This window comes from Neltuma alba, unplaced genomic scaffold (assembly GCF_004799145.2).
Source record: "Neltuma alba isolate B1F8T4 unplaced genomic scaffold, ASM479914v2 tig00013105_pilon, whole genome shotgun sequence".
Classification (NCBI taxonomy): Eukaryota; Viridiplantae; Streptophyta; class Magnoliopsida; order Fabales; family Fabaceae; genus Neltuma; species Neltuma alba.
Genome location: NW_021637429.1, coordinates 238,163 through 261,441, shown reverse-complemented (window position 1 = coordinate 261,441; position 23,279 = coordinate 238,163). Strand labels below are relative to the sequence as shown.

The 23,279-nt window shown below is 34.3% G+C and overlaps 2 protein-coding genes and 2 pseudogenes across 2 annotated transcripts; 3 read left to right on the top strand and 1 right to left on the bottom strand.

The window, feature by feature from the left end:
* Positions 1-529, top strand: LOC114734478 (pathogenesis-related protein 1-like). Its single transcript, XM_028922100.1, has one exon. The coding sequence runs from the start codon at positions 20-22 to the stop codon at positions 500-502; it is 483 nt and encodes a 160-aa protein (XP_028777933.1). The 5' UTR covers positions 1-19; the 3' UTR covers positions 503-529.
* A 4,486-nt stretch (positions 530-5,015) lies between these two features.
* LOC114734476 (cysteine-rich receptor-like protein kinase 10) lies at positions 5,016-9,859 on the bottom strand. The gene is made up of 7 exons (XM_028922098.1): positions 8,950-9,859; positions 6,994-7,116; positions 6,773-6,894; positions 6,464-6,674; positions 6,059-6,296; positions 5,703-5,853; positions 5,016-5,436 (listed from the first exon to the last, which is right to left on the bottom strand). Exons 1-7 carry the CDS (start codon positions 9,845-9,847, stop codon positions 5,131-5,133), a joined length of 2,049 nt encoding a protein of 682 aa, XP_028777931.1. The 5' UTR covers positions 9,848-9,859; the 3' UTR covers positions 5,016-5,130.
* A 1,101-nt stretch (positions 9,860-10,960) lies between these two features.
* On the top strand, positions 10,961-21,307 carry LOC114734471 (pathogenesis-related protein 1C-like; annotated as a pseudogene).
* A 955-nt stretch (positions 21,308-22,262) lies between these two features.
* On the top strand, positions 22,263-22,906 carry LOC114734470 (pathogenesis-related protein 1-like; annotated as a pseudogene).
* Positions 22,907-23,279: the final 373 nt, after the last annotated feature.

Sequence of the window (23,279 nt, the reverse complement as noted above, 5' to 3'; positions counted from 1 at the left end):
CGTCTCATAATAACAAACAATGGACTTATCGTCAAAGCTTCCATTTCCTTTCTTCGTCTTCTTTGTTCTCTTTGCCATCATTGCCTGTGCTCAGGGCTCACCACGGGACTATGTGAATGCCAACAACGCAGCAAGATCACAGGTGGGAGTCCCCAACATAGTTTGGGATGATACCGTGGCTGCTTATGCCCGAAACTATGCTAACCAGCGCAAGGCTGACTGCCAGCTGGTCCACTACCACGGCCGGTACGGTGAGAACATCACAGGGAGCACCGGCGACTTGACGGGCACGGACGCCGTGAAGTTGTGGGTGGATGAGAAAGCGAAGTATGACTACAAAAGCAACTCGTGCGTTGGTGGGGAGTGCCGGCACTATACTCAGGTGGTATGGAAGAATTCCATTCGTGTTGGTTGTGCTAAAGGGAGTTGTAACAATGGAGGCACTTCCATTGGCTGCAACTATGATCCTCCTGGCAACTACGTGGGACAAAGACCTTATTGATCGATCCATGAAAGGAAATAATTTGCATTGAAAAAAAAAAAAGAAACAACAGAAAACCTTTAATAAACTCATTTGGTTCCATTTTATAAGACAAATTTTCTTACTTCATACTCACTGGAAAAATATGACGGTAAAATTCAATTCAAGTCAGTTAGTCAAGCTAAAGAACTAATCAATCAATTCTGGATTAGTGCGGTCAAGAGTTTTGGACAAGATGATTGGGTTAAATATTTTTTTCTCTCCTAAAATGATATCATTTTGAATTGAAAAAGACACAAAAAACAGTAACCGGCAAGTCAAACGCCTTCTCATTTGAGTAAGTGTTTTGGACGGTCTGATTGAGTTTAATTTTATGATTTTTCTCCCTTTACTGTGCTTAAATCGACAGCCTTTTGAGGTTTTTCCTAAAAAAAAAAATTAAAATAATAATTCGTCATATATGTGTTTTAATAACTTTATTTTGTTGGTTGGATTATATGTAGCTCATACATGAGTATTCTATTTATTTGGGATTAATGTATTTTTATTTAAATCATACTCTTTTAAGTAATATATAAATATTTTTATTTTTTAATTAAATTTTATTATTTTAATTTATTTAAATAATACTCTTTTAAAGTAATATATAAATATCTATGTATATTTTAATTAAATTATATTATTTTAACCGTAATTTGATTGATGCTAGTTCAACCATGATAGAACCATTAAATCTTGAACTATTGTCTCTGCCAAGTTAAATGACTAATTCTGTTTTAAGTACCTTACAGAGATAAACACTTCCCCTCTCAACCCACTTACCCTTCATATCGTGTATCTCTGTTTCTTCGAATTAGATACTACTATAAAAATTTAAATACTTGATGGTTATTTTTTACAATAATTGATGGTTATGAACTGTCAAATATGCAAGAGTCATATCTGGTCAAAAAAAATATTTGACGGTTAATAATCATAAAAAATTGGAGAGAATACTTGATGATTGTAACATTAAAATCATAAGTATCTGTTCAACAAAACATATTTCTGGTGATCATCAGAACCAACAAACCATAGCACGGCAATATCAGAACCAATAACAGCACTCATGTCAAAAAAAACCATTCCAATTGGAAATAATAACATTCAATCATATCACATTCCAATTGGAAAAAATTAGGCAGCATAACGACTTAAAAATAAGCATTTCTCAAGCATTGTGCCATCTTTGTCTACTATTTTAACTTTGAAAAATAAATCTCTAAACACCAAACTCGCAAGGCAATTTCCATTTGGAAAACCCAATAGCTAAAAATATTATTCATGCAAGTTTAATTCAAACTAAATAACATCTCAAGTAATATTTAATCATTCAAACCATTAGGAATGTCTAAAACAATGCCACTTAATCATCCCCCGAAATCAAAACATTTTTAGAACATGTAAATACAAAACGCATGAATCAGAAATTAAAACATTTTCACTAATAATCAGAACACACATAGAATAACAATGCCATTCAATCCACAACCATGAACTCAGAACATGTAAAAGAGTAACAAGGTAAAAAGCAAACGAGATCATAACCCACAATCAGAAAAAATACCATTCAACCTCAAGCAATAAAATCATAAGCAAACACGAACACAACAGATCAGACTTAACAATGCAATATGATGGCTGAGAGCGAAGGAGAAAAACCACGGACCAAAAAAGTTGATGATAGTGGAGGAAAAGCCACGAAATCAACAGGGAACTTTTGAAAATCCGATGGGGAAGGCAAATTAGAATGGTGGCAGGTTTAGAGAGAGCGTGTGAAAGAGGTAGATCACTTGAAATTTGAAACTGAATTCGAGTGAAATGAGTCTAACTAGAGATTTTAAAACAAAATACTAGATTATTATTTGCTAAAACGGTCAAGTATTTATTTAAAATACTTGACAGTTTTAGTGAATAACTGTCAAATATGCCTATGCGAAACAATACTTGAGGGTTCCATGCAAAACTATCAAGTATTTGTTAATAATACCTGGCAGTTTTAGCAAATAACTATCAAGTATCGTGTCAATATTTACCGTCTTCTTTTATTTGACGGTTTTGTTTTACAATTGTCAAATATTTGATGTCAAATATTTATAAATATGTAGTAGTGAGATTTGCAAAACTAAAAAGAGGCAATGTTTAATATCTTACTGAATGAGCGCATCAACTTTTGTACATGTTTTCTCATACATCACATAAAATTTGAAAAGATTCGTGAATTGAATTAAATGTGAATTGTCTGGGGGAATAAAAGGATAAAATGTGAACTGATATAAAGATGGTCATTCTGGACCTTTATAGTGATCACCTTGGCAGTGCAATGGGATTTTCTTTTGATGAAGTAATTTACGATGGGAACCTTATATATCAATACGAGAAACATGACAAAAAGAAATAGACCTAAACTTAGCCAACGAAGAGGGAATATCTTTTCTGATCATCAGTTTGTCCAATCCACACTTGATAGGATATTGGAATTATAAACTGTAGTCCCCTCCGAACTTCCATCAACAAATAAAAAAAACCTTATCACAGTAATCAATATCCAGTGCTTTTCCCATACTCCTTCTTCTCCTAAATATGAGGGTTTAAGCGTTTTATTTTGATGTTAAATATAAGATTTATTTTTTTACTTGATCAAGATATCTCCTCTTTGAAACTTAGAGTGCAAATGGTTTTCACATCTCTTAACAGGGGTTCATCCCGAAATTTGAACTTGTGTATTTTCCTTATAGGGGTGAGGTCGCCTATCACCTCAACCAACGACTTGTTGGTCATAAGATTTAATTTCAATCCCTTTTATTTGTCAAATTTATAATTTTTTTCAAATTATCCTTATGGCTGCACGTATTAACAAGGTTTCAAATAAATGATAATTTCAATGCACATAATTAAATAAGGTAGTTTAAAAAAAATTAATTCATATTTATTATAAATAAATAACTAACTATTTTTTTTTTAATTTCTAAAAGTTAGGTATCTAGCTTCTATATTTAGGATAGTATAAAATAATAGCAATCTTAAATAAGAAAGCACTAATTCAGGATTGCCAGGTGTTCCTCATGAATCCGTTTATTCCCATTGGAACATACTATATAAAATAGAACAAATATTTGTTCCATTTTGTTGCTCATATTAGATAATGGGAGATTATTAGGTAGTAATTGGGATAATAGCCATCTTACATAAGCAAGTTATACATTTAATTGTAATTATTTTAACAATCTAAATATATGGATGCACACAAACATATCAACGCCCTGGCTCAAACTCGAAACCTCATCTAAGTGTTGCAAGTGATGTTGTCACTGGGACAACTAACCATTGACACATTTGATTGTAACCGAGAGAGGAAGTTGGAGGAGGGATAGAGAGTATTAAAACAATAAAAAGTGAATAAAAATATATCACTACCTTTAGTCCTTATTATAATTATAATTAAGGACCTCTAGAATGTTTTATAATATAACATCTTTAGTTTAAACTGTAATTAACCAGTCTTCTCTAACTAACAACTTTATTTGAAGGTAATTTTGATATATTACAAGAAATAACTAATTCTAATTAATTTTAACATACGTCATTGTTATTAGGTGCTTATAATAAAGGTCTAAAAAGGAGTAATCTTTGTTTTGTCTCATTCATCCCTTGAATCACCCTCACTAGGCTATGACTATAGTGTCTATTTTAGCTTATATTGACGTTATAATTAATTGTGCCGCAAACTTACACAGGACGTGATTAATTAGGCCAATTGTTTCAAATTTGTAATTTGAGACGGAAAAAGATTTTCAATTTTGTTATAATTTAGTGAGAAATATGGAACAATCATAGTTTGATGCATGCATTCAATATTCTCATTGGATCAAAATACCCTTCACTTACACGTTAATAGCTAATATGGTGTAACAAGTCTCACATCAAGAAATCTCACAAGTGTTGTGCGGTTTATAAGTTCTCCTTTTAGGCTTATACTTAAGAAAACTAAGTGAAGTGCTGCAGAATAGAGCCAACGAGTACGTCCTCCCTCGAGGGATGGCGATCAGTGACGAACTTAATTAAGCCCTGATTTAGGGGTTTGTTTTACGCCAAATAATACTGTTTTTTTACAAGAAAATTTTGGGAGCGTTCTCATATTGAAATGCTCATTTTCTTTGGCCACTCATACACTACGCATGGAACGTGTTAAACAGGACCCTAACCTCCAAAATATTGCATCATCACACATCCTAATCTGCCCCAAGAATTTTTTTTATTTAAACAACAAATGACTAAAAAAGGTAATATTAAATATTAGTAACCAATGACACAATAAACAAAACGAAGGTTTCTCCATCAACATTAACTTATAAACATTCCTTTTTCTATCTTTCTTTTTGTTTTACTAATATAAAAAGGTATTTTTATGGTAGTTAAAAAGGATTTTTACATTGATTTTGTAACCGATGTGGATAAAGCTGATCAAATTTCTATGCTAGTTTTAGACCCGATGTAAAAAAGATTGTATTTAACTGATTGAAACAATATTAAGGAAGACAAAAGAAACATTCTCTTCACTTTCTACATTGGTTGTCACGTGCAACTAAAACTGAAAGAAAAGCCCTGTTTTAGCGAGGAAAGAATTCACTCATGGAAGCTTCATTAACAGAGCATGATTCTCCACTTGCACTGGTGATAATAGGCTCTGGTTTGCCATGCAAAAAGAAAGCAGGTTCCTGTGGTGATGGCAATTGAATAGAATCATTGCTAAGATATGAAACAACTGTAGCCATGGAAGGCCTTGTATTTGGATTTTCTTGAACACATAATAAACCAATTTGAATGCACTTGATCACTTCATTGTATGATCCCAATTCATTTATATTTGAATCCAGTATCTCTAGCAACTTGTCGTCCCTCCACTGCTTCCAAGTCTGCAACAATGAAGACAAACATATTACTTCAATGAATAATACACCTTTATTGGCTCATCATACAATAATGTCAAATTAATCATTCCATCTCCAATTTAAATGTCAAGATGATTGTTTATATGGGAAATCTTGATCTGTAAGAATTGTTTTGAAAGCCTTAGATAACATGTCTTAGAGGTGATCGACGTATTGCAAATCATAACATGATTTATTCTTCTTAAGGCACAAGAATAAAAGAGAGAGAGAAATACATTATCATAACTTACATAGCTTAAGAGGCCATCGGCATATTGTGAATCATGACAACCCGTATTCTTCTTTCCACTAATAATTTCTAAAACTATAACTCCAAAACTAAAAACATCTGATTTTTCAGAATATTGTCCGAACATTGCATATTCTGGAGACATATAGCCACTGTAAAAAAGACAATGTCAATGAAATATAATCCAAAACATGATAACATTTGAGCATTTAAAATGATTAGTAGAAAGGCAAACTTTTGTATTCCAAATTAAGTCACAAATTATTTTTTGTTATTCAATTATACCAAGATATAGGCATATGCATATATGCGTGCATGTGTACACATCAAGGTTAAAAGAAGAAAGGCAGAACTTACTATGTTCCAACAATTCGATTTGTACTTCCTTCATTTTCACTAATAGCAACCATCTTAGCTAGGCCAAAATCTGAAATTTTTGGATTCATTTCATCATCCAACAAAATATTACTAGGTTTAAGATCTCGATGTATGATTTTTAGACGAGAATATTCATGAAGATAAAGAATTCCTCGAGCAACTCCTCCTATGATTTTACTACGCTCCATCCAATCTAATACCCTGCTGTTTTGGGAACCTACATAAATTTGTTGTAAGTAAAGTGACAAAATGAATGAAAATAATTTTAATTTGAGTAACAAACTTTAAAACTTAACAAGAGGCACCAAATAAATAATGAATGCATGACATAAATGAGCTATAAAATTCCAATTAGAAGTTTAAATGAGTTTAGAAGATTCATACCAAATAAAAAGTAATCAAGGCTTCTATTAGGAACATATTCATAAACTAGTATTTTCTCTTGCTCCTCAATACAAAATCCTAACAAAGCCACCAAATTTCTGTGTTGGAGTCTGGCTATTAATAAAACCTCGTTCTTAAACTCTTCTGCACCTTGGCCAGATCCCTTTGAAAGTCTCTTCACCGCTATTTCTTGACCATTTAAAAGAATACCCTAGAATAATAGTTACCTCGATTAAAAAAAGGGAAAACAAATATATGCACACACACACAATATTAAAAAAAAAAATTACATCGATGGCAATTTGTTACCTTAAAAACTTGTCCAAATCCACCACGCCCTAAACTATTTTCATGAGAAAACCTATTTGTCGCAGCCTCAATCGTAGCCAAATTGAATTGCAGATGCTCTAAAGTAGTGCTTTCCGTTCCAACTAGACAAGTATTAAACCAACTAGATAAATAAGAACCAACGAATCTTCCAACTGGCCAAAAACTGTATTAGTAAATGGATAGAATGAAAAATTACTTACAGTATTTTTTTCTGAGCCCAGCCCTATGACTCTTCTTCATTCGAATCTTTAAGAGATAGTAAGCCGAATAAAAAATTATTCCTCCAACAACAGCAGAAGCCACAACTACAAGTATTGTCCTTCCTAATTGTCAAGGAGCGAGAGAAACGAGTTTCAGAGAGTTTTGAATACAGAAGAATGGAATGCAATTTATGCTTTCTAGTTATTTAAAGGCGCAATATTCACACAATGTTCTAATCACCACAAAAAATTTGACTTAGTCGCCGCTGAAAAGTTTCAGCGGCGACATTTTGTCGCTGCCAGGTCGTTGCTGTAGCGGCCGTCGTTGAAACTTATCAGCGGCGACATAATAAAGTCGCTGCTGAAAGTCTATTAAAAGTCGCCGCTGAAAGCCTAGTTTCAGCAGCGACAAAGCATCGTCGCCGAAAGTCATTTCAGGGGTGACAGATAGTCGTTGCTGAAAGATGATGAGTTTGCCATATAGCAATGTTGCCACTGACAGGCTTTATCGCAACTGAAAGCTGCATCTACAGCGGCGACAATAGGTGGTCGCCGCCATTACTGTCATTTTCAGCGGTGACACTGAAAGTTATAGTTTCAGCGGCGACTTTTTTTGTCGCCACTGAAAGTTGTCGCTGAAAATCCAATTTTTTGTAGTGAATAACACTGCAGTGTTACCTAGTTTTGATAAATACAAAGAGTTAACAATTAGTTTACCCAACTATATGCCCATGTGGCATGCCCACATGGCATCACCTCACTTTATTTTTCCATCAGGTTTGAAATAAAAAAAAAATTATAAAGAAAAGGGAAGAAACATTAGGACCCATTTGATTCAATCCTACTGCAGGCTTGGAATGATAGTCAAGATTTCATTACCTAGAGGAGTGGTGTTTGGTTGCTCTTAACTCTGGTAATAATGTTTAGCATGGTAATGATGAATACCTGTTTGATAATTATTTTGCGTTTAGTTAAACTAATTTCTATTTTGTTATGAATTTGTAATTAATTTTAATATTTATTGAGTAATTAATTAGGAATTAATTTTTAATGTAACTGATAATTAGTTGAAATAATATTTGAAGTGGTAATTAAATACTAATGTGTAATTATATTATGAAATTAGTTAGCAATTAATGTTTATAAAATAGTTAATTAGTTGTCACGCCCTTAGGAGTGATTTTCCAAAGCGCTACCCATCTTCGAAGGGGTTGTAACCATTATAAATGCAAGACATAATAACATAATTGCTACTACGAGTTCGTCTTTCTTTCTTTCTTTCTTTCTTTTTTTCCCCAAGCGTAAGCCTCACATTTAATGCCTCACCATATCAAAATTCGGCAATCCAAATTTGATATAACTTTATTTTTGTATTTTTAGCAATTAATATTTTAGTGTGTAGATAATATAAAATAAAAATAACTTTTTAACTGTCAACTTCTTAGAAAATATGTTTTTATTTAAAAATCTCACCTAAAAATTTTAAATTTGAACTACTGATACTATATTTGGACAATACAAATCTTACCACAGTGATCAACATCATTATTATAATGAATGCTAAAACTAGTTACATAAGTTAGCCACTGTGTCCCTAAAGTCAACCTCATTTACCAAACATTCAATTTTCAAACATATAGAATATAAAAATTATAATAACACAAAAGATTTAGTCCTAATAATTCCTGAACTCTGACTAAAAAGCTCATTCTTACAGCTTATTGGGTTAAGCAATTAAAGGTACCAACTTACTAAGTCAAGAAATTACAGGAAATGAGTTGTTTTTGAGCTAATTAATTAAGACTTGATCAATAAGGTAAGAAAAGTTTAGACATAAATATTATATTTTTCCAAACAGAAGTATGCATTTTTTTTCTTTTATATAGTTTACTCTAATATGTTTAAAAGGAAAAAAAAAAAAAAAAACAGAAGAAGCATTTATGTTTGGCTCTTTACCTGGAGGTCGAGGATGACGTGAAGTATTGGTTCGAGGGAAAAATGGAGGCGTCAGAGCCGGGGACACTGCCGGCGCCGGTGCCGGTGCCGGTGCCTCTGGCGGGGACATTTCATAGCGAATGTTGCAGCTGGGATTCACAGCTCTTCCTCCGATCTTCCCCTCACTACACAACGGAATGTTCCCAATCACACCACTCAAACAACTTCTGCAATCTTCAAGCCGTAGATCCGGCGTGCACTGAGCTAGACTGTACACAGTTTGAGACTGAAAATTAGCTTGGTTCTTCGCATACGCCTTTTCCTCCGACGCAGATTTCGGCACCGCTACCATACTTGCCGTCTCATTCATAAAATCCAGCAAGAAACTCTTGAATCTTGCCTGGTATGAGTTGGAGATATTGTACGGGTTCAATATGACGACGGTTGGCCATTTATCAATGGTGGAGAAGAAAGAGGTGTTGGAATAGCGAAGCATGCACTCGTCGTACCAGATTACGGCCTCCTTCGAAAACCGGCACTCAGAAGGTAGCAGTTGGGTTGCGTTAGCGACGCATTCGCGGCAGACCTGGAGGGAGACGTCGCCCCGGCACATGAAGAGGCCGTAGATGGCTTCACTGCCTCCAGGAACGGTGGCGTTGTAGAAGGCGGCATTGGCTGAAGCTAAGGAGGAGAGGAGGGTGGTCCGGTGGGATTGGAAGGTACTATTAGCAGAGAAGCTTTTTCCGGCGGTGGAGCAGTTGTGGTAAAGATAAGTAGGTCGTAGTGCTTCAATGGTAGCAGAACAGAGGAAGCTACTGATAAAGAAGAAGAAGAGTAAGAAGCATCTGTGAGTAATCATGGCGAGGTTGAAGAAGTGTTTGTTCTTGATTGGTGTTTGAGATGAGGCGAAGACTATCATAGTTTGTGGAGCTTTTATTACTTTGTGTATTTTCATGGAAAGTGCGGAAGCATTTTCCTTTACGTGAGGACGGAGCTAAAATCCTTTCTATAGTCATATTAAAAGACAAAAATAAAAATGAGTGGTTATCGATTATTTGCTCTAAAATTTGAATGGTCCAACTATGCCACCAGGACATCAATGGTAGTTCCGGTAGAATAGTAGGGGTGAGCAAAAGCAAGCTGAATAATTAAAATATATTTAATTTGGGATTTTTCAATTTTCACCGAGTACCAAAACAAATAGTAAGAGTGCTTATCAATGATTGAAAAATGTATTATAAAAGAAATTTCATTACTCCTTCTGTCCCTAAATATAATTTTTTTTTTCAAAATATATGTTTCAGTATAAATTTCTAAGTCAATTAAAGTATTTTCCCTAAAATATCCATTAAAATAACGGCATTAAATTAATTTGAATGCAAAGGAAGCATAAAAAATAGTGGTACGTAATGGAGGACAGAAATGAAAAGGATACTTTTTCAGGAAGCACATTTATTGAAAGGATTTTACCTTGATATATATATATATATATATATATATATTGTTTAATATGTGTGTTTAGAAAAACTAATACTTATAATTAGAATAGGGGAGTAATTAGAGGTGATCTACTATTTGATTGTCTGCAATAATATTTCAAGGGAGATCAACTTCTATTGGAGAAATTATGAATTCTCATCAAGCCCGAATTCAATTTCTTTTTTATTATTATATTTTAGTTTTTTAATTTTGATAAATATAAAATAAAAAATAAACATAATCTTTATTGGATATCAATTTTAAAAAAATACTTATTGATTGGAAAATAAATTAGACTTAAAGGGGCTGGGTCAATAATGGATGCCCCGAATGTGAACGTTAAAGTAAAGGTGGGGTTGATCGATGAAGATGATGGAGAAGGTTGACTCATTCAAACTTTGGGGTGTTAATTTTCTACGACGTATGGATATGATTGTCCAATTACCTTCAATAACACGTCGAAGGCAGACTTAATTATATGCATTGACCCCTCCGTCATCATTTACTTATAAACATTTATTCATCATCGTATCAAATACCTCAAGCTTCAACAATGGAGTTATCATCCAAGCTTCCACTTTCTTTCTTCCTCCTCCTCCTCCTCCTCCTCCTTGCCATCACGGTCCATGCTCAGAACTCACCACAAGACTAAGTCACTACAAAAAAAATATGTATTGTCTAGCGGTTAAATTATGACATTTTTAGCGGTTTTAACTGCAACAAACAATATTTGTAGCGGTTAGACAAGCCGCTAAAAAATCAAGTGTAAGAAAGAGTTTTATAACAATTAAGGGAACCGCTACACAGTATGGTCAAAACACTAGAAAATTTCTAACGGTTTCTCTAACTGCTAGAAAAAACAAGCAAGCACAAGAGAATGCCATGACGTTTGTGGCAGTTTAAAACCGCTAAAAAATTTGTCAAAATATTTGTAGTGGTTCAGAAAGTTTTCGATGAACAGGAAACAAAATTTTCATATTAGCGTAAAAAATTTCTAGTGGTTGTTAACCGCTAGAAAGTTTTGGATGAAAATATAATTTTCCAAGAAACGAAATTTTCAAATTGGTTCCAAAACTTTCTAGCAGTTAAAAACCTCTAGCAATTTGGTGCCAGGTGGAACCAAGTTTAAATTTTGCAAAAAATTTTCTTCTTTTTTATTTTTCTAGCAGATTCTGAACCGCTACAAAGTTCATTCCAAGGGGAAAATAAAATTCAAATGTTTCATTATTAAAAAAATATTATAAATTAAAAAAACCATTAAATAGAGTATATTAGAGAATTTATGTTAATATGTATATTTACCAATGTATTACATGTTATGTATTTGAATTTTGTGATAAATAATAAGTAATTAAATTATGATTGTGTCAAATGAATTGAATTGAATTGAATAAGATAGTTGAATTGGAGATGGGATAGTTTATAATGTTGAATCTTAACTCTTATGTTGAAAAGTGGCTGAATTAGTTGAGGAAGGCATGACAAATGTGAAAAAGAAAAATCTGAAAGAAAAAGATAAATAAATATGTTAGTAAATTATAAATAAAGATAAATAAAAAATTCAGATCTATAAAATGAATACCATCTTAACATATAAAGAAGAGAAAAAAACCACCATATGAGAGAGTAAGAAGAAAAGCGAGAATTATAAAGAAGAAGAGGAGATGAAGGAAAAGAGTAGGGCTAAATGAATGAGGAGGTGATATGATATTTATAGAGATCAGCGAGACTTTTCTAGCAGTTGTTTACTATTTGCAGTGGTTTCATTCATTTTGTAGCGGTTGTGCATTTTCTAGATATTCCGTAAGTACTACAAATTGCAATTTTTTTTGTTTTTAAAAAACAAAACCAATTTTAATTTGTGCATATTTATTTATGAAAAACAAACTGCAGTTCCTAGCGATTCTGTAACCTCTACAAATTGCAATTTTTTATTTGTCAAAAACTTAACTAATTTTAATTTATACATATTTATTTATGAAAAACAAATTATTTGAATGATAAAATTTTTTGAAACTGCTATTTTTTATCATTATCCTACCTGAAAGGAGATATTAAAAAACTTATTCCTAGAATTATAGTATATTTAGAAAAAATTAGTAATTAGTAGTTAATTATTTAAATAATTTAAGAAAAGACATATACCTGATAATGGGCCAAATTATCGTCTCCTTAAGGAAAGAAGTTTTCAAAATTCATGGGTTTAAAGGATTTGTTGTCGTAAGTAATGTCACCATCACCCATATCATAAAAATCTCGTGGCTTGAGATGAACAACCATATTCTAGTATTTATGTTTCTCGTCCTTGACATAGTAAACTTGGTGTGCCTCCGAAACAAGAATATATGGCTCATCATCTTCAGATTCCCTGGTATGAATGAGTCTAGAGAAATTAATAGAGGTGATGCCGAAGTGGTCAGTAGTGAGTCCTTGTGAAGCTGTCATATTTGCCCAGGAGCACTTGAACAGAGTTATGATGAAAAGCTGGTAACTTAACTCAACTATGTCAATTAGCTTTCTATAGTAAGTGATGCCTCCAAAGCACATATCGCTATCATTGCTACTAGTATAGTATCTCGTCCCAAATGTCTCGCAAACTCCAGAGTTTTGTGTGAGCAATCCCTGATCATGTCCAATAGTACAGAACTTAAACTCGTTGACATTAGACGCTGTAGATCTTTGTTCATGGTCTAACGGACTAAGGGAAAGAGCTTTGAATTCATCTGTGTATGAGCTGTTGTCATTATGTATTTGACGTGTAAACCAACTGGGAAACTCTCTGTGGACTCTTTTATCAATTTCAGCAGAACACGCATGCCCTCGTAGCTATTGCCTAAGATAATTTCTAAACTCACTACAATGAAGTGCAATTTGTTAGAAGAGTTAGTGAGAAACAATGTAACGTGTAAAGGTTAGTGAGCTTATATAATACTTATTGCATGAAGGGTTCAACTTGGCCGCAATTTATCAAAACATGTTTGTATGCCTGGAATTTCTCTGTGTGAGTGAGTCTAAATAATTCATATCCTCCAACTGGTTTCCTAACAAGAGGAAATAAAGCTAATGTGGAAGGACCAGGAGAAGAATCATCTACATAACGCTGGCAGTTAAAAGATGTCTTCATGTCAACAAAGTACCTCGACCAGAAACTTAGGACCTCATCTTCGGAATAACCTTCTGCTATTGACCCCTCAGGCCACGCATTATTCCTCACATATGATTTTAATTTTTCCAAATACCTGTAGGTTAATACTCCATTAATAATTGTGAGCAATTGAAATAAAAATGTCAAATTTAAGGAGGCAGGGATAAAAAAATAATCTAGTATCTCTCTATAGGATACATCCATTGATATTGAATTGGGCTAGCAACCTTTGCTTCTTGAAAAAGGTGGACAATCAAGTGAATCATGACAGTGAAGAATGATGGGGGAAATATCATTTCCAAGTGGCAAAGTATAAGAATGATTTTACTTTGTAGCTGATCAAGCTCTTCCAGTATCAAGATCTTCACACACAACTTCTTGAAAAATGAACACAATTCCACCAAAACCACTGATACATCATAAGGAAGTGTGTTTCTTAAAGCCAATGGAAGTAACTATTGCATAAGACCATGGGAGTCATGACTTTTTAACCCAATAACCTTTTGAGCCTGCAGATTGATACACCTTGAGATGTTGCTAGAATATCCATCAAGTACTTTTATGTTCTTCAGCGTTGAAAGGAAGATATCCTTGTTCTGCTTCGTCAAGGTGAATTTAGTTGGTTGAAACTTCTCGTTTTCATCAGGCCAAGCCTCTTCATGAATTCTCTAGGCCCGTAAATCTTTTCTAGTTGTGAGATGGTCTTTGGACTTTTCAGCTTTGTTGAGCAACATATGTAGCACATTATCGCACACATTTTTTTTCAATGTGTATAACATCCAAACTGTGTCAGAGGAAATTAGCTTCCCAATAAGGAAGAGGGAAAAATATACTTCTCTTCCACCATTGCATAGGTTGCACATCAGATGTCCCACGAGACTGTCGTCCCAGTTGTTTGGGATCCACATTCATGCCAAAATCGACATCAACATCTTCTAACTATTGCAAAATATCCACATCAGACAAAGTAACAGGAGGATCTCTCTTTTCTTAATTTCCATCAAAGTGAATCCATTGCAATCTAAATCTATGCTTAGAATCTAGGAACCATCGATGTCCTATGAAGCACCATTTGCGACTATGTGGAAGGCAACATGATACAACGTCAAAATTGCACTCAAGACAGACCAACCCAGTATGCACATTCCAACCAAACAAAGGTCCCACACCAAGAAAATCACTTACTGTCTACATCAAGGCTACATGGAGATTGAATAGTCACTTGTCATATGAGTCATATGTCTCAACATCATTCATCTACAGGTCGATCAATTCATGTATCAACGGTTGTAGGTACACATTTATATCATTTCTTGATGCTTTCTTGCCAGAAATGATCATGGAAAGCAAAAAGGAGCTATGTTTCACATGCATCCAAAGTAGGAGATTGTATAGAATTAACACCATTAGCCAGATACTGTAGCTTATGCTCATATTTCTGAAGGGATTAAAACCATCGGTTGCCAATGCAAAATATACATTTCTAGGATCACCGACAAAGTCTGGAAATTTCACATCAAATGTTTTCCACACCTCCAAATCTCGTGGGTGTCTTAACCTGCCATCTAGATTCTCCTTAGTCATATGCCACCTTATGTGCTTAGCCATTTTTGATGACATATACATTTTTTACAACCATGGTTTCAAAGGAAAGTATTTAATAAAATAATGTATTGAGAATTTCAAATATCAAATATTTAGAGACAGAACAAGTAACACATTATAATGAATTGTACCTAAAAATTTTGGCTGGTTTCTTCTTCTATTTTTTCCCTTTCTGTACCAACTTATAGTAGATGTCTTCCATCTCGTACGAATCTCCTTGTTTGCATTATCTTCCCAATACAACATACAGTTGTTTGGGCATGTACCTGTCTTCTTGTAGTTTAAGCCAAGCTTGTTAATAATCTTCTTTGCTTCATAAAAAGATGGAGGGAATTCAGCTTGAGAGAAAACAGCTCTCAGTAATTCCAATATCATGGACATCGCCTTATCAACCACGAAAGCATTTGATATGATAAAGCTTTACCAAGAATGACAACTTAGAATCTTTGTGCACCCAGCTTAAAGAGGCTTATCAGCTTTGTTCATGATGTTAAAAGATTCTCAGGCAGTTTCGTTTTTAAGGAATTCCGGTTACGGCCCCTCTACTTCTTCTTTATTAGGATCCTCACTTTTGTGAATGCTGAAAGCATCACGCACAACATCGTTCACAGCATCGGCTTCTTCCACTCAAACTCTCATCTATAAAACTACTAGAACTGACTCAGCAATCATATCTGGTCATTCGCCATGTGCTTACCAAAATACGTACTCTCGTGGGAAGGGTTTAAATATCAAATGCTCTCTAACAATATCTCTTAGATCCACTTCTTGAAATTACATTTAGGACACAGACACTGAATCTTACTGTTTACAGCGGTATTGTCAAAAGCAAAATCCAAGAAATAGTTTAGACTAGCCAAGTATTATAGAGTCGACCGGTGCAAGTTGATCTATGACCTATCCATGACTAATATTGCTCAAATTTCATGAACATATGAGATGAAAAGCTTAAAGAGAAGTTAAAATGAATTTCAGATGAAGCACTTCAGCTTATAACGAAAGCTGCCAATAGATAGATAACGGTTAACATTTTGTAGCCGTTTTAAACCGCTAGTAATTTCTAGAGTTGGTAATATGGGTTGAGCCTGTGAGCTTAACTCGCCAACCCCCTAATAAGTGGCGGGTTGGGTTGATAAAAATTGGGACCATTTTAAAACGGAAGTTTTGAGCCCGTAACTGCAAGACCAAACCCACGACGGGCCAACCCGTTTAACTTTTTTTTTTTTTTTAATTTCCTTTGCCTCTTGGTCTCTACTCTCTAGTCTCTCAATCCAAACCAGCAGTCTAACATGGTAGCAGTCCATTCAAAGCCTTTTGCAGTTCTACCTCCCCAGTCCCCATGGCCTGCTCTCTCTCTTTTTTTTTTTAATTTTTAGTTTGAAAAATCCGTCAAAACACAGCCGCATCAGGCATCAGCCATCAAGTGATTCAAGTCATCAACCTCCTATCCTACCTCCCCTCTTGCTTGCATTTTGTAGTTCTCCCAGACTCCCAATCCCAAGCTCTCCCAAACTCCCAGTCCTAAGCCCCAAGCTCCCTTTTTAATTTGAGATGTTTGTTAAATTATTAACAATGTATCACGTTCATGATCATATGTTTAATATTTTGATATATTTGAAAGTTGAAACTTGAAACTTTGGATTCCATGTTTTATTTATAATAATTTCTATTCGCATGTTTTATTTTTTAAGTATTTAGGAATTTGAGTAGATTTTATTTTTTAAAAAAAGTTTTAAAAAATTACAAAATTTGGTGAGTTGGTGGGTTAGGCCCGCCAACCCACCCTAATAGGCTGGGTTGGAAAAATTCCAACCTGCCAAAAAACGGTCCTGAAAAGCCCAACCTGCCAAGCTTTAGGCCCGCTGCGGGCCAACCCATATGCATTTTCTAGTGTTTATATGCATTTTCTAGCAGTTCCAACTGCTAGAAATTTGAATTCCAAAATATTTTTTAGCGGTTTACAACCACTATAAATGCTGAGGTGGGAGGAAAATTTGAATTTGGTAACGGCAAGAATTTTCTAGCGGTTAATAACTGCTAGAAATATTTGAATTTGGTAACATAGGACTTTTCCAGCGGTTAATAACCATTGGAAATGCTGAGGTGGGAGAGAAATTTGAATTTGGTAATTGTAGGACTTTTCTAGTGGTTAATAATTGCTAGAAATGCTAAGGTGGGAGGAAAATTTGAATTTGGTAATGGTAGGACTTTTCTAGCCGTTAATAACTGTAAGAAATGTTGAGGTGGCAAGGAAATCAACGGTAAGACTTTTCTAGCGGTTAATAACAGCTAGAAATGTTAGGGAAATTTGAATTTCAGAGTGTAACGATAAGAATTTTCTAGCGGTTAGTCACCGCTAGAAATTGTTAGCTAGGACTAGAATCTAAAGTTGAAATTTCAAAATTTCTTGCAACACAAACTGCTACAAATTTCATCTATGTAAAAAAAATAGTAACAAATAAAAATAAGGAAAGAGTGACTAATAATAAAATTTCATCTGTGTAAACAACTACTGGCATCAGGCATATGTTAGGGAACTCAGGAAATCGGATGTTCGGAGCGAAACTGATCATAAAATCACGTATAGCCATAGTGGCTACTTTGAACTGGTCAAGCTGTAACTACACCTGATGATCACACTCCTCCATCCTGGCCTCCATATCTCACCTCATTTCCTCTCGTAGCTCATCTCAAGACGAGAAAGTCGGCCGATTCGCTCCTGCGCTCACCTTATGGGACGCCGCTACTGACTGAGAGCTCCCTGCAGTGTATGAAGGGCTAGAGCCACCTAAGTGGGGCAGCCTACTTGATATGGGTCCAAGACCAAGCCTGCTAACTTCGCTGGGGTGCTGTACTCGGCCACGACCCGCTAAAAGTGAGGCGGTGGGATCCATAGTAGACCCCTGAGACTCCCGTAGCTCGGTATCACGTGAAATTAATATAAAAGTATTAGTATGGAATATTTATACTGTGATATTAATATTTAATTAATTAATTACTTACCCCCATCTCCTCAACCTCATCCGACGCAGGAGACCCATCTTGAGGCCTATACAGACTCGGCCACATCTCGCTATAGATGGGCGCGTATTCCCGCTCCTACAGCGTCTTTTCCCTCTGTAAATGAAATGAAAAAAATTATTATTTACAACTTAAATACATATACACAATATATAAATTCTTTTTATATACTTACAATCTCATCATAGATAATAACAAAGCTCCTGGATCCAACCCTATGATGCATTGTCTGTTGCCTGACGTTTCTAGTGTTTCTTTGCGAAAGAGCCTGAAACAAAATGTATAAAAATTCAATTAGTCAAATTGGACAAAAAAATAACAAAAATTTATAATTAATGAAATAATATCATACCATCTACTCAGCCGACATCCTAAAATATACAAAACTTAATCAGTCTTGCTCCGGAACTCCACTAGGTATATCTGCCAGTATCTCCTGCAGGGACCACATCACGTCACCTTTCTTCTCCCGCCACAGGTTAGCCCTCTTGTTCTTCCATGCTACCCTAAGTCTCTTGATGGTATCTGCCGTCAACTTTTCTTCCAATATAAATTTACTCTGCAATTAAATAAATAAAAATTTATATTCATTTCACTAATTTAAATAAATTATAAATAAATAAATAAATTAAATAAATAAATAATTATAATCAAACAATTAAGTATTCATTTAAATAATTTTAAAAAATTATAAATAAAAATTAACTACATAAATAACAAATTATAATCAAACAAATAAGTAATTTAAATAAAATATATATTCATTTAACTAATTTAAGAAATTATAGATAAAAAAACTAAGTACATAAATAAAAAATTATAATCAAACAATTAAGTAATTTAAATAAAATATATATTCATTTAACTAATTTAAAAAAAATTATAAATAACAAATTAATTAAATAAATAACACGTTATAACCAAACAATTAAATGATTTAAATAAAAAGATATATTCATTTAACTAATTTATGAATAAACAATTAATTACATAAATAACAAATTATAATCAAATAATTAAGTAATTTAAATAAAAAATATATATTCATTTAACTAATTTAAAAAATTATAAATAAAAAATTAACTACATAAATAACAAATTATAATCAAATAATTAAGTAATTTAAATAAAATATATATATATATATATATATTACTTTCATCACTTCCCAGCCTTGCTGCTTCTTCTCTGCAGTGATTTTCTTCCAATCCTTCACATAAATAGGGAACAAAGTCCACTGCTGATCAAGAAGACACACATACTTATTATATAACTGGCCACCTTTCTTGGTTGGTTGGCCCAATTCATTTAACGGCACAACTACCTGTCCGCTCGTCATCATAAATAGATCTCTGGCTGTCAACCTCCTATAGGACCTGTTACACTTAGAGTTTGTAAAATTTAATTAGAAAATTAATTATATATTAATTAAATTAAAACAATTTTTATATAAATCAAATAGTTGTCAAATTAAAAAAAAATTAAATAAATAATTACCTACAAACTCCACTTCAAAACCGGTCTGACGCCTTGGAGCAGGACGCTACTCATTATTCTCATGAACCTCCTCCTCCTCCTCCACCGTCATCAATATGGGATTGTTCATGTCCCATAAAATTAGCCTCCTCAATAGGCTGGATATCATCATGCTCCATGAAACCCAAGATGTCCTCCTCGTTCAGATCATAATCATGAATGCTTGGGAATGGCTCACCAACATCATCACCCCCAGCACCATGATCCTCGTTGGGTCCTCCTTTATTAGGATCAACCGGCTCCTTCCCTGGTCGGCGAATCATCATTATAATAGCAAATAGCAAGTATAATAAGAAAATATATTTTACAGCTAACAATTATTAAAAATAAACAATTATATCAAATAATAATTATTTCTATTAACTCTAAATAATAATATCAAATAATAATAATTCAAAAACAGATATTTGTACATTTATTTGTATATTTAAATTTGCTATCAACTCATTAACAAAAATAATTATTTCTATTAACTCTAAATAAACTAATTTATTATTAAAAAATATTTCTATTAACTCTAGCTAAACCAGTCTATTAAATTCAATATAAAAAATATAACAAAATAAATAAAATATAAAATAAAAACAAAAGTAATTTATAAATAAATTTCTATTCTTACCTGAAAATGTGGAATACTATCTGGATCTGGATCTAGATCTGGATCTGGATATACTTTGTTGAGAGAATTCGGTAGACCTTTGCTTCACAATTTACCAAAAGTGTGAAACTGAAACGGAAGGGGGTATATATAGGCTATGATTTTCTAGCAGTTCTATGAAAACTGCTAGAAATTTGTAGTGCTTCCCCTCCGACGCCACCTGCATGCAGCAACATGTCAGGACTCCTCGGAAAAAATAAAAAATTTCTAGTGGTTTCAATGAAAATTGCTAGGAAATTCATTAACATTTCTAGCCGTTAGGTAACCGCTAGAAAATATAACGACGATTTGCATTATCTAGCAGTTCCAACAACAAAACTGTTAGAAATTAATCGTTGGAAATATGACACCAACTTTGTGCCAAATGGTGGCAACAGTTGTGGCTGTCACTTTCTAGTGGTTTGGTCAAAACTGCTAGAAATATGTGGGGGCCACATACTTTCTGGTCAAAACGTTGCAGATTTCTTGCGATTTGTGTTATAACCGCTAAAAATGTTTATTTTTGTAGTGATTTTTTTTTTAACCGCTAGAAGTTGACCGCTTGTAATTTGCTATCTTTTTTTTTGTAGTGTGTGAATGCTCACAACGCAGCAAGATCACAAGTGGGTGTTCCAAACATAGCCTGGGATGATACTGTCTTTGCTTATGCAAAGAACTATGCTACCCAACGGAAGGCTGACCGCCAGATCGTCCGCTCCAATGGCCAGTAGGGGGAAACATCGCTTGGAGCTCCGGCGACATGACCGGCATTGACGCCGTGAAGATGTGGGTGGACGAGAAGGAAAATTATGACTATGATAGCAACCCGTGCGTTGTTGGGCCGTGTGGGCATTATACTCAGGTGATTGAAAAATGTATTATAAAAGAAATTTCACTGCTCCTTCTGTCCCTAAATATAATTATTGGTTTTTTTTCAAATATATGTTTCAGTATAAATTTCTAAGTCAATTAAAACATTTTCCCTAAAATATCCATTAAAATAACGGCATTAAATTAATTTGAAGGCAAAGGAAGCATAACAAATAGTGGTATTTCATGAAGGACAGAAATGAAAAGGATACTTTTCAGGAAGCACACTTATTGGGAGGATTTTAACTTTAATACTCCCGACTCGATAGAGATTAATCTCAAGCTCAAAATGACTTGATAATGCTCTAAGTTATATATATATATATATATATATATTTAAAAAAAAGAAATGAAAAGGATAAAAACAATTTTTTTACACATTACCTTGATATATATATAGTTTTGTTTAATACGTGTGTTTAGAAAAACTAAGACTTAAAATTAGAATAGGGGAGTAATTAGAGGTGTTCTACTATTTGATTGTCTTCAATAATATTTCAAGGGAGATCAACTTCTATTGCTGAAATTATGAATTCTCATCAACCCCGAATTCAATTTTTATTTTATTATTATATTTTAGTTTTTCAATTTTGATAAATATAAAATAAAAAATAAATATAATCTTTATTGGGTATCAATTTTAAAAATATACTTATTGATTGGAAAATAAATTAGACTTAAAGGGGCCCGGTCAATAATGGATGCACCGAATGTGAACGTTAAAGTAAAGGTGGGGTTGATTGATGAAGATTACATAGAAGGTTGACGCATGTCAATCAAACTTTGGCGTGTTAATATTTCCATGCTCATAACAAATTTGCCAAAGACAATTCAAAGATTGAACTTATTTTCTTCAACGCATGGATTGTCCAATTACCTTCAATAACACGTCGAAAGCAGAATTAATTATATGCATTGACCCCTCCATCACCATTGACTTATAAACACACTACTATAAAAAAGTTCATTTTCGTCTCGTCTAAAATTAAAAACAAATGTACATTTTATTCATCATCGTATCAAATACCTCAAGCTTCAACAATGGAGGTATCATCCAAGCTTCCATTTTCTTTCTTCTTCTTCCTCCTCCTCCTCTTTGCCATCATGGCTCATGCTCAGAACTCACCACAAGACTAAGTGAATGCCCACAATGCAGCAAGATCACAAGTGGGTGTTCCAAACATAGCTTGGGATGATACTGTCTTTGCTTATGCACAGAACTATGCTACCCAACGCAAGGCTGACTGCCAGATGGTCCACTCCGGTGGCCAGTACAGGGAGAACCTCGCATGGAGCTCCGGTGACCTGAACGGCACAGACGCCGTGAAGAGGTGGGTGGACGAGAAGGCGAATTATGACTATGACAGCAACTCGGGCGTTGCGTTGCTGGGCAGTGTGGGCATTATACTCAGGTGGTGCGGAAGAATTCAATTCGTGTTGGCTGTGCTAGAGTGAGGTGTGACAACGGAGGCGCTTTCATCAGCTGCAACTACGATCCTCCGGTCAACTACATCGGTCAAAGACCTGCCAATAGCAATGACAAAGAAAACATATTATGCTCATTCCCATTGAAGGAAATAAAACTGTATACAAGGAGATTTGTGTGTGCCTCAAACAGCCTGAAGACGCAGACTCAGGCAGGCGATAAACCACAAATCTTGCAGCAAGAAAATCACGAATGGTAGAGAAATTGAGAGTTACAGCGACAAATGATTACACTTTGACTGAAATCAAGAGAATCACGGTCTGCCGTAAGCTGAGGGAGTAAAGTCGCTCTTGGAAGCGTGAACAGAGAAGTTAAATCCTGCAATCACGATCACGTCGGAGACGAGAACCAAGAACGTCAAAATCTGGGTGTCACGCTAATTTGATATGGAACAGAGAACAGAGTCTTTGCACAGCGTGGCAAGATGCTAGGACTTCAACGATGATGCACGTGGTGCTCTCTAGAAGAAGCAAGAACATTGTCTTTTTGGAATGCACATCAAAACGACATTTAGTGGACCACTGATCCCTTTCGGCTGAAACCCCTTCTTGGGCTCAATCACTACCAAGACT

Coding starts and splice junctions, on each gene's coding strand:
- LOC114734478 (XM_028922100.1), top strand. CDS start 20: ATGGACTTATCGTCAAAGCTTCCATTTCCTTTCTTCGTCTTCTTTGTT.
- LOC114734476 (XM_028922098.1), bottom strand. CDS start 9,847: ATGATAGTCTTCGCCTCATCTCAAACACCAATCAAGAACAAACACTTC. Junction 6,297..6,463: donor CCTTGATTACTTTTTATTTG/GTATGAATCTTC, acceptor AAATTTATGTAG/GTTCCCAAAACAGCAGGGTA. Junction 5,854..6,058: donor AATCGAATTGTTGGAACATA/GTAAGTTCTGCC, acceptor TCTTTTTTACAG/TGGCTATATGTCTCCAGAAT.